This window comes from Mesocricetus auratus, unplaced genomic scaffold (genome assembly GCF_017639785.1).
Source record: "Mesocricetus auratus isolate SY011 unplaced genomic scaffold, BCM_Maur_2.0 Super-Scaffold_6730, whole genome shotgun sequence".
NCBI lineage: Eukaryota > Metazoa > Chordata > Mammalia > Rodentia > Cricetidae > Mesocricetus > Mesocricetus auratus.
This window is the reverse complement of record NW_024429184.1, coordinates 16,851,519-16,867,263: the sequence shown is the minus strand read 5'-3', so window position 1 is coordinate 16,867,263 and position 15,745 is coordinate 16,851,519. Positions and strand designations below refer to the sequence as shown.

At 48.8% G+C, this 15,745-nt stretch overlaps 1 protein-coding gene across 2 annotated transcripts; it reads right to left on the bottom strand.

Moving 5' to 3' along the window:
• Window positions 1–10,619: 10,619 nt before the first annotated feature.
• Ccl19 (C-C motif chemokine ligand 19) lies at window positions 10,620–14,319 on the bottom strand. 2 transcript variants are annotated; one of them, XM_040739753.1, is made up of 4 exons: window positions 14,217–14,319; window positions 11,239–11,371; window positions 10,956–11,049; window positions 10,620–10,864 (listed from the first exon to the last, which is right to left on the bottom strand). In XM_040739753.1, exons 1-4 carry the CDS (start codon window positions 14,299–14,301, stop codon window positions 10,844–10,846), a joined length of 333 nt encoding a protein of 110 aa, XP_040595687.1. In that variant the 5' UTR covers window positions 14,302–14,319; the 3' UTR covers window positions 10,620–10,843. The 2 variants fall into 2 exon arrangements, with proteins under 2 accessions (XP_040595687.1, XP_005139307.2); XM_005139250.4 differs by lacking the exon at window positions 14,217–14,319 and adding an exon at window positions 12,319–12,598.
• Between the last annotated feature and the right edge of the window lie 1,426 nt (window positions 14,320–15,745).

The window sequence follows — 15,745 nt, the reverse complement described above, 5'->3', positions numbered from 1 at the left end:
GGCAGTTTGTTCTCTTAACCAGAGCCATCTCTCCAGTCCCAGAGACAATCTGTTAACAGATCTAGTTCCATGATGTGACAGACTTAGTTTTTTGCAGACCTTCTGTCCCTGTTTCCTCAAGGCTTGGAACTGCACATCACCATGCCCTTCACTCTAGTTTCTTTTTAAATATGACTACCCTAGTGTTTTCCCAGCATGCCTCAAGCCCTGTTTCGATCTTTCCCACCATATAAGCTGGACATGGTACTTGTAGTCCCAGTACTTGGAGCTGGAGAAGCAGGAGGACCAGGAGTTCAAGTTCATCCTCAGCTACATAGTGAGTTCCAGGTCCAGCTGGTTTATGTGAGACCCTGTCTCAAAGATCAAACAAACAATGAAGACAACAACAACAGTGACCAGATAAAAAACCTCTACCCCTATTCTTTTTCAGAAAAGATTTATTTTCATTTTATGAATGTTTTTGATTCATGTATACCACATGCATACTGTGCCCATGGAGACCAGAAAAAGATATCAGAATCCTTAGAACCAGAGTTACAGATGGCTGTGAGCTACCATGTAGATTCTGGGATACAAACCAGGATCTCTGTAAGAGGAGTTAGTGCTCTTAACCTCTGAGATGCTGGGATACAAACCAGGGTCTCTGTAAGAGGAGTTGGTGCTCTTAACCTCTGAGCCATCTCTTCAGCCTCTCCATTTCAATCCTTTTTTAAAAATTCATTTGTTTTTTACTTTATGTATATGGGTGTTTTGTCTGCATATACTCAGGGCTTCTGGAAGAGCAACCAGTGCTTTTAACCTCTGAGCCATCACTCCAGCCCTATTTCAATTTTTATCTTCGCTATTCCAGACATAAAGCCACTTTAGTACAGAGCAAAACAATAAATCTAGAACTGAGCAAAAACTTCCAGCCAATAGGCTCCATTAGACCACCCGTTTTAACTAAGTCAGTGTATCAGTGTGCTCTCCAAGTATTTCTCCAAATATCCCTCTTAGGAGAAAAGAATTGTCATTGTATGATTGTGTGTGTAATTGTGTATATGCCTGGTTAAATCTATATTGTGACTATACACTTTTCTTTTGGAGACAGGGTTTTTCTGTGTAGCCCTGACTGTCCTGGAATTCACTCTGTAAACCAGGCTGACCTCGAACTCACAGAGATCCACCTGCCTCTGCCTCCTGAGTTCTTGGATTAAAGGCGTACACCACCAGCAATCTGCCTGGTTTGTGTCTCTTGACATAAGATGCTGAGGATGCTTTTTCAATATACCCCTCTGTGGGTCTCAGCCTCACAGGACCTGCAGGGGACGTTATACGCCTAGGGAAAGGAGGACATATGGTTGGCTTGAGATCTCCACTCTGAGGCCTGCAGAGGGAGTCTACCAAACAGGCCAGACGAGGTGTGAAGCTCCTCGCCTGGGGAACCAGGGCTCTGGCCAAAAATATGAGGATGTAATATTCCAGAAAGGACTGGAAATGAGCAGGAGACCAAATGACTCAGCTTCTGAAATTCCCTGACCCTGGGCAGGGGTCCATTTCCCTTCCCATGCTTCCCAAATCTGATTATGTCCAGAGGCTTGTGGCTCAGACCCAGGGGCAAAGCTTGGCTCTGTAAGGCCCCAGTGGGTGGAACATTGCTAGAGTTCCAGGAGAGCCGGGACACGGGTGTGTGTGTGTGTGTGTGTGTGTGTGTGTGTGTGTGTGTGTGTGTGTGTGTATAGTCTTGAGCAACATCACAGTCCCCTTTTCCTGTCTCCAACCCTCTGGAACTTGAAGTAATGTCACGGCTGGAGTTTATTTTTATTTTTATTTTTTTGGTTTTTCCGAGACAGGGTTTCTCTGTGGCTTTGGAGGCTGTCCTGGAACTCGCTCTGTAAACCAGGCTGGCCTCGAACTCACAGAGATCCGTCTGCCTCTGCCTCCCGAGTGCTGGGATTAAAGGCGTGCGCCACCAACGCCCGGCTTGGAGTTTGTTTTTTAATACCTTCTTCTTTTAGTGCTTGTATGCTAAGCCACTCTTAGCCCCAGGGTGCTTGGCTTGGACTGAGCTTGCTTGGGAGAAATTCAGGAAACTGGGGCCCCTGGGAACAAAGCAGAAGCGACCCATGCAGCTGGAGGACTAGAGAGGCAGGGGAGGTGCGTGACGGAGGGAGCGTTGCGAATGAGTGGGACACTAAGACCGGCTGGAGAGGTTGAGCCGGCCAGAGAGCAAGAACAGAGGTAGGTAAGTAGCACTGAGCAGGAGCTGGGGGCTGAGAGAGCTATTTCTGGTCGGATTTCTGGGGGTGGAGTCAGGGGATGGCTAACCCAACTCCAGTGCACAGTCCTGAAGGCTATGCTGCAAAGCAAGTGCCTGGACGACTGGGCTTTAAAGAGAGCTGCAGGTTCTGTACTGCAACTGCCCTGAAAGGGGGGGATGGGCTTAGTCCAGGGGACTGAAGAAGCTGTACAGACTCCAGAGACAAACAAAAGAGTAAGAGACCCATGGCTTGAGCCCACCTCAGGGGAAGAAGCAGATGGATGAGCCCGGGAAACATAGATCCCTGTCTGCCTTCCAGGCTGTGGAGCCAACTGCCTATTTGGGTTTTCTTCTTGGCGTTCTGACAGATGTCTAATTCCAAAACCAACATCTTCTCAACACTTCCCTCCCAGCTTGTCCCCTCCCCCAGTCACCGTCTCTGAGAATGTAACCATCCCACTGGTTGCTCAGGCCTGAAGCCTGTTACCCTGGGTTTCCCCTGCCCTGTGTGCTCAATCGGCTGTTCCATTTCGTAGGTATGTCTGCAATCCCTACTCTTTTCTGATTGCTCCCGACTGCGTTAGGTCAATATCAACTCCTTCCAGGCTGACTCTGACTTCCTCACCCTTTCCTATATTATCTATTTCCCAGGCCACCAACGGGGACTCTCATAACTTTAAACACGGTCATGTAACTCCTTGGCTGCAATCTTTCACGGTTCTTAAAATCAAATCTTCATTCCTTCTTTGGCCTGCAAAGTCACAGGTCATGTGATGCTGGCCTCCTAGGCCCACCTCATTTTATACCCTCCCTTCCTTGTCTACTAGGCCCCAGCCACACCAGACACTTCTCCTTCATGACTGGTTTTTCTTTTAGGCATTGGCTTAAAGAACAGGCATTCTATTCTGGTGGTAATAATGGAATTGGTGGCAGTGCCAGTGTCTTGGCCCTTGAATTCAGCAGTGTGTGAAGTGTCTGTGGCCAATTGCTATGCAATAAAAGATTACTATAAGAAGAAAGTAAAAACACCCACTAAGCCCTAGGATGGGTTTCAGAACTCATGACTATAGATAGCTTTCCTTTTTTAAAAAGAGACAGAGTGTCACTATGTAGTTCTGGCTGACCTGGAACTCACTATGTAGATCAGGCTGTTCTTGGACTCACAAATATCTGCCTGCCTCTTCCTCCTGAGTGCTGGGATTGAGGGTGTACACCACCACATCCGACCCGACTAGCTTTTTACTGCTTTCTCCTCTCTCTGTACTTGTACTTGCCTGATTCCCCTTTTCTTTCACCGTCCTTTGATTCACTCTTCAATGTGGCTTTTTATAGTGGTATTATGATTCCCACCAAGATTCTGATTTACTTCTTTTCCTGGGAGACAGGAGGATGAGGAGTTCATGGCCATCCTCAGCTATATAGTGAGTTTGGGGTGAGCCTGGGCAAATGAGACCCTGTCCCAAAATAAATAAGCAAAAGACAGAGTTAAATGAAATCATAAAGATGGGAACACTTAATCCAATGGGGTTGTGCAAGTATAAGCAAATGTTTTCTTTCTGTCTCTGTTTCTGTCTCTCTCCGTCTCTCCCTCCCTTCCTCCCTCCTTCCCCCCCTCACACACACACACACACACACAGGATGAAAGGTTTCAAGGTTGTTAGGAAAAGAGCCCTCATCAGAAATTGACCATATTGGATTTTCAGTCTCCAGAATTGTGAGAAAATACATTTCTATTGTTTAAGCTGCCCTGTCTTTGGTGGTGGTGGTGGTGGTGGTGGTGGTGGTGGTGGTGGTGGTGTGTGTGTGTGTGTGTGTGTGTGTGTGTGTTAATGGTAACCTGAGCTGACGAGGACAGATATGCTAGTTACTAAGGTTCTGAGTTGTCTGTCTTTGGGAATGCAGGTTTTGGTTGTGTAAGCAAAGGTGATACTATGTTTTTAACTCTAGGGATGGGGAAATAAGATATATACCAATGTTGGATAGCCATAGGGCAGACTGTTCAGACATTTCTCTTTCGCACTGCCCACAGACTTCACCTTTTTTGGTATTTGAAGAATCACCTGGTCTGTTAGCCTTGGTTACTGCTACAGCTTGCTTTGCACCATAGATTCCAAAAGTCATACATTCGTTTCTCCAGCTCCTTTTGCAGTTGAGGTGCAGACACATAGGATTTGCTAATTAGAGAAGCCCTTCAAGGGCCATGAATAGGAAGCTAGACCGGATGAAAAGGAGCAGGGGTATCAGAGAATCTATTTGGGAGGTGGTAGGGGTGGTGAAACAAATATTGTCCATCTTACAGGGGCAACTGAAGCTATTATTGCAGAGCTTGTAACAGCCAGTAGGCTGCACAAGTGGAGGATATGTCTGTCCATCCATCAGTCTGTCCATCCACCTATCCATCCACCCACCCACCCACCCACCCATCCATCCATAGCTAGCTAGCTTCTGTCTGTCTGTCTGTCTGTCTGTCTGTCTGTCTGTCTCAGTCATCTATCTCTGTGTATAAGTTAAGTACATGTGCTACCACTGAGCTGGTCCCCTGGTCCATCTTTCTATCTTGAAAATACATGCTTCCAGAGCAACTTGAAGGCTTATTTTTGTTTATACTTCTAGTCTGAGGTTGAAAGTCCACTTCAAGTGACAGCTTTCTTACTGTGAGAGTTCTGTGGTGACACCACAGTGTCACATAACAACAGACAGATTTCTGTGGTCTCGATACTTCTTACAAAGCCACTAGAATTCAATCATGGGGCTTAGCCTTGCTGACCTTATCCAACCCTAAATCACCTCACAAGGGCCTCACCTCTTTGATCTGTCTGCCTTCTCATCAGTCAACGAGGATTAAATTTCTACATGTATTTCATAGGACACCATACTCAAGCCATGGACAGTGAGAAGGGAAGGGTCAGTCCCCAACTTGTTCCTTCCTCTTTGTACTCAAATTCCTGTCTTATTCTGTTTAAGGGTCTCGTATCCTGAGGGCAAACATTCCAGCCCCATACGTAAGTACAAGCTCCACATTCCTTATGCACAGCTACTTCTTGGCCACGCTCTGGACCTAGTGTTCTATTGTCAGTGACATGGCCCGTCCTAGGAAGAAAACAAGAGGGGGCCCACGATGGTACTGAAAGCTGCGGCCAGGGGCCAGAGAATTTCCTGGTTGTTAATTCTTTAAATGATGATCAAGAAAGAAACATGGGATCTGAGCAGGCATGCTCTGTTGGCCCTGGGGACTCTTTACCTTGTATTTAGAAACGACTGGAGGAAGGTCAAGCACCATGCTGTCCTAGAGAGCTTGCTGTATTTGTCATAACTGTGCTTGGGACCCCTGAAGACTCTCCTTAACATGGAGAGTCTTACTCTGACGCTCAGTGCGGCCACACTGGGAGGTGTCACGTGTGTGGGCTGTAGAGAAAGTGGTGGCCCTGGAACTGAACAGCATTTCTGTCCTTTCGTGTAAGGATTGTGTGTTCTGACGGTGTCAGGATTTCTGAGGGAAGTGGTGACCTGGTGATAATGGGGAGAACTTAACGTTAACGGTGGTCCTGTCATTGACGTGGATACACTTGTCAAGGGTGGGTGTTCTCAAATTGCTGAGATCTTTGCAGCTTTGGGATACTGATAGGAAAGGCTGACTTTCTTTTGGGGAAGATGGCCACGTGATCGCCATGACCAAGGTGCTGATGGACAGGCTCACACTTCTGAGAGCCAAAACTCGGGGGAGCCGATTGACCTTGAACGACAATGTCATTGCTTGTGTATTAAAAGGTTTCCCATCTCTACCAGGTTGGAGACCAGGATAGCTCATGTTTTCTTCCCACTGGAGTCAGAGGAAAGACCCCGATGTTCTAGGCACAGGAACAGGGTGAACAGGGTAAGGTCTCCCTGGTCCTCAGAGGTTCCTCCTGCAATCTGTTCTCTTCCTGCCTGCTTGAAACCCTCCGGGAAATAGAAGTCGTCCTTGTAAATGTGTCTTTCAGGGGACTTCACTTCACTGCCACCACCAAATACTCCTTCTTCAGACTGGGTCCTGGCCGGTTAGCACAGAGGCCCTTGGTCCCTGGCCAATCAGAGGGCTGGTCCTGCCCCTTTCTAGAAGCAACAAACACAGAACCCCCCTAGTCCTCTGAAACCCCCAGCTCCGCCCTTACATTTTCCCTTCCTTTTAGCATCACCGGTCCTGGTCTCACTCCTCTTATTCCTTGGGGACACGGAGACGCTGGCCGAGAACTGCCGCTAGTCCCACGTTCCATTGTGGGGTGTTAGGAAAGCCTATGCCTGTGATGCCTGCAATGCCTGCGGGTTTCCTCTTTGCAGCTCTGGAGAATCTCACCGCCCTTCTGCTGGAGAGTGTCAAGAGGCTGGGTGCTCTCCAGAGGCCATTTCTATTTCTGAGTTCAGTCCCTGCCTGAGCCTTCCAGCTTCATTCCTTGTTGTTTATCCCATTCAGCTCTTCCTAGCATGCCAAGGCCGCTCTACCCCCCTCCTCCCCCCCTAGACAGCGCAGCCCTCTGACTCTCAGTTCAAGCACCGATCAGGCAAACTTGGCTTCAGTCCCAGCTATGCGACTTGCCGCTTTTGTGGACTTGAGAGGACACTCTGCTTCTCTGTGCTGCAATTTTCTCATACGTGAAACGGCAGCAACGATACCTACCTCCTAGGCTATTTGAGGATACACAAACCTTTAGATTTGGCCCCACCACGCTCTCCATTTTGTCTATGGGACAATTCAGAAAGGTGGTATGTGTAGCTGCATTCTGGAACCAAACTGCCCTGCTGGAACCCCAGCTCTGCCATTTTCCTAGCTGTCTGGCTTGGGCAAGTCGCCTCCCTCTATTCCTCATTTTTTTTTTTCACTTACAGCATGAGGCTGACCTTATTACCCGCAGCAGTGCCCAGCTCCTAGAAAGTTCCAGTGATGAATTAGTTATTACTACAGAGTCATGCCTATCCATGCAGACAAAGTCTCGGGGAGAGGGCATCAAGGAACTGTGGCGTCTAGAGAAATGCCTGTTCTTGGAGGAAACTCCCCAGTTGGAAATCTTGCTCCTTTGTGAAACTATTTCCAAGACTTTCTGCTGATTCTTAATTTCCCGGAGGGTAGAAGAAGGGGGTGCCATGGGGTGGGGGCTTGCCGAGAAGTTGAACATGAGATTATCAAAACCGTATGGAGTTGCTTCTGGCCAAACATGCAATCCCACAATAGCGACAGCTCCAACTGCCTTGAGAACTGGATGTGTGCTCTGTGTGTGTGTGTGTGTGTGCTGTGTGTGTGCTGTCTGGTGTGTGTGTATGTGTGCTGTGTGGTGTGTGTGTATGTGTATGTGTGCTGTGTGTGTATGTGTGTGTGTGTGCTGTGTGGTGTGTGTGTGCTGTGTGTGTATGTGTGTGTGTGTGTGCGTGTGTGCTGTGTGTGTGTGGGAGGAAAGGACAATGCTCAATTTAATGATTTTGGTAATCAAATACATGTTGGGGCTTATTCGGTGCTAGCTGTGTGAAGCAGTGTTGGCAGTGGATGTGGACATGGCTCAGTCTCTTCCCCGGGGGAATTCTCAGCAGACATTAATGGCAGGAAACTTTATCTGAAAAGGATGGGTGCTCCCTGAGCATGGATATTAGGTACTTTGGGGAGCTATTAGTTTCAGGGACTATGGGCATTCAGGGACTCTGGTCCTCCAGGGATCATGGTCCTTTATGGAAGAAGATATCTACCTGCTTTAGGCCTTGAGCCTGTAGCAAGTGCTCTACGCCCCAGGGAGGAGGCTGTCCATGTAGAGGCACACAAAAGACCTCCATGTGCTAGGAAAGCTAGGAGTCCGTGCTTCCTGTCAGAGAGCTAGCATCTTGGCCATTGTCAGAGACAGGCAAGTAGGCAATTCTCACCAGTGAAATCTAGACAGACTGGAGACAGATGGAGTCGCCGTGCTGGGAAGGTTTGAGCAGGAGGGAGAAGCCCCTGATTTCTAGAGAGATAAGAGAATAAGACCCAGTGCTAAAGACGGGGGTGGCCATTCCAGGTTGAGTGTGGGAAGCAGAAGCTAACCTGGAGGAGTGGAAGGTTATATACCTGTTTCTTATGGGGTGTTCACTCCCCAAATCCTTAATTTCCCAGGCTTCCCTAGTCAAGCAGGAGACTGCTTGATATAAAGCATCCACCAGCTCCTGGATTTCCTTTCTTCCTTAGCAGGAGCCTCCTGGGGACCTAAGAAGCGGGAACATTTCTGGATATGTTGGGGTATCCGGTACTAAGTTGAAGGTATAGTCTGAGATCTGAAGATCCACCAGTCAAGTCTTAGTAAGGACTCAACAATCAGGCCCTTCCCTGCTATCAGACACAGGGCACTGAAGCCCTGGGCTGGAGAATGTGGTGGGAACTTGCCCAGAGTCACTCAGTGATAGGGTGGAGACAGGGTTGTGAGGCCCGCCCAGACACTGGGGTCAGGATTCACTCCTTAACCTTCCAATGCCAGTGACACGGAGACAAGGCCCAAGGCCCTCTGTCCTGTAGCACCTGGAAGGACTTCTGCGATTGCTTCTTCTCAGTCTTTATGCCTCTCTGAGGCTGAGGCACAGAGGCAGGGTTTATGTCTGCTTACAAGGCAAGCTGACTTCTCAGTTCCCCCTGAGACCTGAGCAAGATCCAAGGAACCATCTCCCACCCCATATGTATTTGTCTTTTGTCTGTGGGAGGCAGGGTGCTCCATGGCTGGGTGACTCTACAGATAGATTAATGGATTGGTCCATGGGAAGTGGGTGTGGGGTGGTGGATGGATGGAGGTCAGCTATAGGCATGGATGCATGAATTTCTGGGTAATTTACCTCAGGCAGTAAGAACAATTTTCTGGCCATAGCAGCTGTTCTGGAAACCACCCTCGTGACTCTGATACCTGCAATACTTGAGGTTTTGAGCACCTGTCTGTGGAAGAAGAGCTGCCACACAGCCAGTTCTAGGCCTTCTGCCCCTCCTCTTCACTTCTGAAGTGTCTCTCTCTGACACTTGATCTCTCAGACACCTGGATGCTTGAACACCTGTCTGGACAGCAAAGTTAGGGATGCCTGCGAACTGGAGAGGGATGGGGGAGCACAGGACCTCACTACAACTTCTTGGCTACTGGCTGATGCATTTCTGATATAATGATGACTTCTCTTCCCAGACAAGGGAAAGGGAATCTGTCTGACCCTAGCAACTCAGATTCACCACTCTCCTCTGGATAGGCCCTTGGAGGTCACACCCTATAAGTTTCCCAGGCACAGAGCATTGCTGTGGGCTGCTCTAAGACACACAGGGCCTTTGTCCTGCAGACAAGGCTCTTTCCCTAAGATTCAATGTTGCCTGTGTGTAACATTGTTGTTGTTGTTGGTGGTGGTGGTGGTGGTGGTGGTGTGTGTGTGTGTGTGTGCGTGCGCGCGTGTCTATGATGCTCTTCTATGCTGGATCTTGCAAGGGTCCTTGGTTGCTTTTTCTTCTACCCCATGGGGTCTGTTTCCTGATCCTTGGTTCCCAGTCTTTGATATCTGGCTCCAGGATTGCTCTGATGGGGCTGGACCCTGCTCAGACTATCTGAGACAGGAGAGCTGGTCGGGAGGTCAGATTTAGGATGGATGCTTTGGAAGGCGGGGCTACCCTCCATGGTTGCTGACCCCTTTTTCTCATATTTGTTCATTCTCTAAGCAAATGTTTATTGACTATCTTGTACCAAGTGATCTGTTGGAAACCAACACAGATACGAACTAGCAAAATAGGTTATTGTAATGATATTGTAATGAATTCCCCCCCTCTGTGTGTGTGTGTGTGTGTGTGTGTGTGTGTGTGTGTGTGTGTGTGTGTGTATGTGTGTAGGTGTAGGTGAAAACCAGATGCAGAGCCATGGGAATTTGAAAGGAAGCAAAGCTACCTAACCCAGTCTGAGTCAAGGATGACTTTCTGGAGGAGGAGACATCCATACCGAGAAGGGAAGCCAGTAGCGCAGAGGAGCGAGAAGAGTGCTACAGGGAGCAACGTAAATTCTCCTGGACATTAAAGCCATGCCCTCTGCCCCTCCTCTCATCCCCACCAAAGTTCCCCTACTCCTCATCCCCAAGACGCCTGGATACTTAAAACACCTGTCTGGACGGCAAAGACAGAAAGGTCTGAAGTTTCTTGGGGACTTTGTTCAGCAAGGTGATGCAAGTTTTGTGTAGCTGAATACAGAGCCTGATGGACTGGGGAAACATGAGCTGGGTTCTTAACTGTGGGGCTGGTTCTGGAAGCGCCAGGGCTTAGGTGGAGGCCTGCAAACAGATTGCTCAGCACCCAGGGTGCAAAATACATCCTGCCATTCCATCTCCTCCCTCCTATTCCTGTCCTCCTGGGGAGAGAGTGAACAGACAGACACATCCATGGGTACCAAACAGCTTTATTGGAAGCACTGCAGTCTAGCCACGGAGAGGCTGGGCTTGTTCACAATCTCGTTCACACTCACATTCACATTGATTCTCTAGGCACAGCCCTGGCTGGGTCAGGTCTGGAGCAGAGCATCGGGAGGCCTGGTCCTTGGTTCCTTGGGCCAGGAAGATTCATATCCCTTTGCTCAAGACACAGGGCTCCCTCGGGTGCTGCCATGGTTAACTCCTGTTGCGGTTGCTCTAAGGGGAGGAAGGAGAAGCAGGGTCATGGGCTGGAATCTTGGACAGGGGTTTGGAGGATGGAGGCAGGGGTGAGGAGGGTCAGGCTTGCCTTGGCAGAGGACTTCTTCAGTCTCCGGATGATGCGTTCTACCCAAGGCTGGTCTGGGGGTGCGCAGAGCTGGTAGCCTCTTAGTGTGGTGAACCTGCAGTCACAGGTCAGGGGAATAAGTCCTGGAACCCATTTCCTAGAGGCTTGGAGGCTATGTGTGGGAACCGTTCCCGACTGATTGAAAGGTGGCCTCAGCTATCAGTGCAGGGGATAAGGCAGCGGTGGTGTCACCAAGGGCTGACGGGGGAGACGGGTGGGGCTAGACATTCTTCCCACAACTCACACAACGGCAGGCACCCTGCATCCGTCCTTGATAAGAAGGTAGCGAAAGGCTTTCACGATGTTCCCAGGAATGGGGCGCTGGGTCACAGACAGGCAGCAATCTTCAGCATCGTTAGCACCCCCAAGAGCTGGGGCTGAGATAGGAGAAAGAAGGGGAGAAGACATGGAGCCCGTGAGGAAGGAAGGCCGGAAGCCCTCAGTGACTTCAGCAGCATCTCTGGGTAAGCCGGTGTGTGCCACTGTGGCCCTATCGATTCATGAACAGGCAGTCTTCTATCTTCTAAGCCGTCTAATAAATAACCATTTCGGTATGGCTCACGGATGCCTTCTTGCTGCCCTGGTCACAACCCTCTCCCAGATTGTCTCAGTTTTCACCATGGTTTAGCAAATAGCTAATGTAGTCAGAATACCGGGACCGGGGAGGCTTGCCGTGGCCGAGGACTTCAGTTTTATGAATTGCCACATTGCCAGCAGATGGCCGCTGCACCTAGAGTCCCAGCTACTGGGGAGACTGAGACATAAGAATCATTTGGCTCCAGGACTTTGCAGCCAGCCTGGGTAACACCCACAGACCCTATCTCAAAAACCAAACCAAACCAATGAACAAGCCCCCTGGAAAGGGACAGCAGAAAGGGGGAAAAAAAAAGCTGTTAAGCACGCCGGCTTCAGTGTTTCTTATTCTTTCAAGCTGAAGCAGATACACAACGAAGCTCTAATTCACAACCCCAGTGGAGGGGTTGAAACCAGGCTTTCATTCACAAGACAAGCACTCCAACGTAGTCATGTCCGTAGGTCCCTGACGCAAGACATACTGTCCCTTCCTTCTGCTGCCTACAAACAGGCACCCACACATGAGACCCGCAGAGAGAGGGGAAGACACAGGCCCAGGGTACACCAGGAGTGGAGCCACGCTGGAATTCTGGGTACAGGCACTCATGCTGACAGGCACACACAGAAGGCATAGGGAGCCCTAGATCTGCTGACCCTGAACTCGCAGGGTCTTTCACGACCATTTTAACAGGTCTGAGATGGAGACACTACCTACATTGCCACCCCACCTCAGTTACCTCCTCAGCCTTACCTAGGAAGGTCCCGAGAACCAGCAGGCTGAAGGCCAGTAGTGGGGCCACCCGGAGTGCCATGGAGACTGATCTGAGGCAGGCCACAGAGAGCGTGTAAGCCTGAGAGTTCTTGTGTGTGTGCAGGAATCTGAGAGGCTGAGGATCTGTGGGGTGTGCCGTGGAGTGATGGGAAGCAGGCGTCCTAATGTTCTGTGAGGTCCAGAGACAAGAGGATGTGAGGCTGTGTGAGGTTGCCACCAGCTCCAATTTATGCCCTGAGCTTTCACTTTCTATCCAAAATTTCCCCTCCGTGGCCCATGTGGGTCTTCCCGTTTACCCCCTCTGCCCCCTTGTTCTCTTTTGGCAAAACATGACCTTGGCTTCTTTCTCCCCCCCCCCCCTCAGTGGCTTCCCCCTCTGCTTTCTTTGGCTTTAGCTCTGAGAACTTCAACAGTCTGGCCAAAAAATTAAAAAATAAATAATGCTGTATCCTGTCAGCTCCAGGGAGAGGGCGTGTGCTTTCCTCTGTTAGCGCTACTGGCATTGTCAGGCTCATGTCAGAAGTGTTGGTTAGGGTGGGGTACGAGTTGACAAGCAGAAATGGAAAGGAAGGTTCCTAAGGACAGGGTCCAGGACCCCTATCCTACACCTCAGGCCCCTGTGACTCAACCACCTGGGTCTACAAGTATTGCCCATTTTCTCAAATCTAATGCCTAGGTCAGAAGAACATCTGGAGGGAGCCTGGGCTGGAACAGCCCCCTTCCATCTTTCCCTTCTCTCAATCCTGGGAACCAAGAGGGGATTTCTAAGGAGAGGGGCTGGCCAGCTCCTTCTGAGACAAACCCCTAAGTTTCAAGGAATTGACAGATGGGGGAGAATAAGTGATTCCCAATGCTTGTGAGAAAAAGAAGAGAAGACCTCAAAAAAACCCCCACTAATGTGGGGTACCCTTCCAGCCCTCTGTACCCAAGTTCTGGTCCCTGTATGTGTGTGCTGTGCAGAAATGTGAATGTTTGTGTGCATGACCATGTAGAGGCTAGAGGTTGACATCTGACGTCTTCTCCCATGACTCTACACCTTAGTTTTGGAGACAGGGTCTCTCACTGAACCCAGAACTCACCAGCTTGGCATCACCAGCTTGTCAGTGAGCTTCAGAATCCCCTTTTGTCTTTGCTTCTCCAAGCACAAAGATTACAGGTGTGTGCTGCTGTGCCCAGCTTTTAAGGTGGGTTCTGGGGATCCAAACTCAGGTTCTCAAACTTGCACAGCAAGCCTAATCTCTCCAGTTTTTGGATCTTTTTAACCGGGGAAGGGGAGTCAGGCCTCGTACTCACACTTGGGAGATGGTTGAGCATATTGTTTAACCACCTTCCAGATGATTCTAGAGCAAGCTAGAATTTGGTCTACAGGCTTTTTTTTGTGGTTGATTGGGACAGTGTTTCACTGTGTAGTTTTGCCTGGCCTGGTGTTCCTTATGCAGTTCAGAGTATTCTCAAACTTATAGCAATTCTCCAGTTGCAGCCTCTGGAGATCAGGGTTCTAGGCAAGCTCACTCTACCATCTCTAATCACAAACTTCAGGATGGTAATGAACCCCACCATAGTCAGACCCAATGGTGCCACACTGTTCCCCAAAGCACTTTAATCCTGACTCCAACTCTCAAATGGATGTTTTATCAAAATCATTTTTGTTACTCTTTTTGTTTGTTTGATTTTTTTGTGAGACAGGGTCTCTCTCTGTCTATGTGGTCCTTGATATCCTGGAACTCTCTATGTTGGCTTTGAACTTGGTGTGCACAGCCACGTCCAGTTTAGCAAACTATCTTTTGAAATATAAACTTGGGACTGGAGAGATGGCTCAGTGGTGAAGAGCATGTATTGTTCTTGAAGAGGACGTGAATTTGATTCCCAGCACTCACCACAACAGTCTGTAACTCCAGCTCCAGATGTGACCTCCTCAGGCACATACACGCAAGGAAATAACAAAATCGTTTTAAAAAACATTCTTTCTGTGTGAGGAGCCGCCCTCGCTATCGCTATTGCCGTTAGAAGATGGCGCTGACATCCACTGTCAGTTGGAGTTAACTGTCGCTGTCAGTTGGAGTTAACTGTCGCTGTCAGTTGGAGTTAACTGTCGCTGTCAGTTAGAGTTAACTGTCGCTGTCAGTTGGAGTTAACTGTCGCTGTCAGTTGGAGTTAACCGTTTAAACTGTGCCTCTCCCGTGACGTCATCTGGGGTGATGTGCAAACCACCAATCCCGGCTCTACACATCTCACTCGGAGCTCCTAGGCTTATATAAGGGGCTGGGTTTCTTAGCTTGGGGTCTCCCTCTAAGAAGCTGATCATCTATCTCTCAAGATGCATTAAAGCTTTACTGCAGAAGGATCCGAGTGTTCTGCGTCGTTCTTGCTGGCGAGACGGTAGCGCGGGACATTTCTGGTCCCCCACCCCTGCCCTGTAAATAGTTATTAAAATACTTGAACTCTCTGTTGTAATGAGAATCTTTTATATGCTGATGTGATGAGATAAAAGGGTTGGGAATGTCAGCCTGAGAGACCAGAGGCAGATTAGATTGATAAATCTATAATGTAATGTAATTGATAATGTTATCAATTACAGCTGCATAATAAAATTTCAAAAGGACTAATATAAGAGGTTTCTGACTAGCTGAGGAAGTAGGGGTTCCTGGAAAGGGTACATAAGCTCTGTGTTCCTCTCACACACCTATAAGCATCTCTTTCATGGCTTTCCACGTAGCCTTTTGTGGTTGTTTGAATGAGAATGGCCCCCATAAGCTCATGTATTTGAATGCTTAATGTGGCAGTTTGGATGTAATTGTCCCCATAATCTCATAGGGAGTGACACTATTGGGAGGTGTGGCTTTGTTGGAGTGGGTATGGCCTTGTTGGAGAAAGTGTGTCATTGTGGGGGCAGCTTTGAGGTTTCCTATGCTCAGGATACTGCCCAGTGTCTCAGTCAACTTCCTGTTGCCTGAAAGATGAAGGACTCTCAGCTCCTTCTCCAGCACCATGTCTGCCTGCATGCTGCCAGGCTCCTCACCATTATTATAATAGGCTGAACCTCTGAAACCGTAAGCAAACCACCCCCAATTAAATGTTTTAATTTATAAGAGTTGCCATGGTCATGGTGTCTTTTCACAGCAATGAAAACCCTATCTAAGACACTTGGTCACCAGGGAGCGGTACTACTTGAGAAGGATTAGGAGGCGTGGCCTTGCTGGAGAAAGTGTCACTGGGGTTGGGCTTTGAGGTTTCACAGCTACTGCTCCAGCACCTGCCTGCGTGCCCGCATGCTCCCCACCATGATGATTATGGATCAAACCTCTGAAACTGTAAGCAAGCCCCTGATTAAGTGCCTTTCTTTTCTCTTCTTTTCTTTTTTTTTTTTCTTTTTTTTTTTTTTTTTTTTGGTTTTTACAAGACAGGG

What these genes read in the sequence shown, in the direction of transcription:
- Ccl19 (XM_040739753.1), bottom strand. Translation starts at nt 14,301, where the DNA reads ATGTTTTTTAAAACGATTTTGTTATTTCCTTGCGTGTATGTGCCTGAG. An exon ending in TGGAGTTACAGACTGTTGTG is followed by an intron (nt 11,372 to 14,216) that starts GTGAGTGCTGGG and finishes CTCCTATCTCAG; the next exon opens with CCCCAGCTCTTGGGGGTGCT. An exon ending in TGCAGGGTGCCTGCCGTTGT is followed by an intron (nt 11,050 to 11,238) that starts GTGAGTTGTGGG and finishes CTGTGACTGCAG; the next exon opens with GTTCACCACACTAAGAGGCT.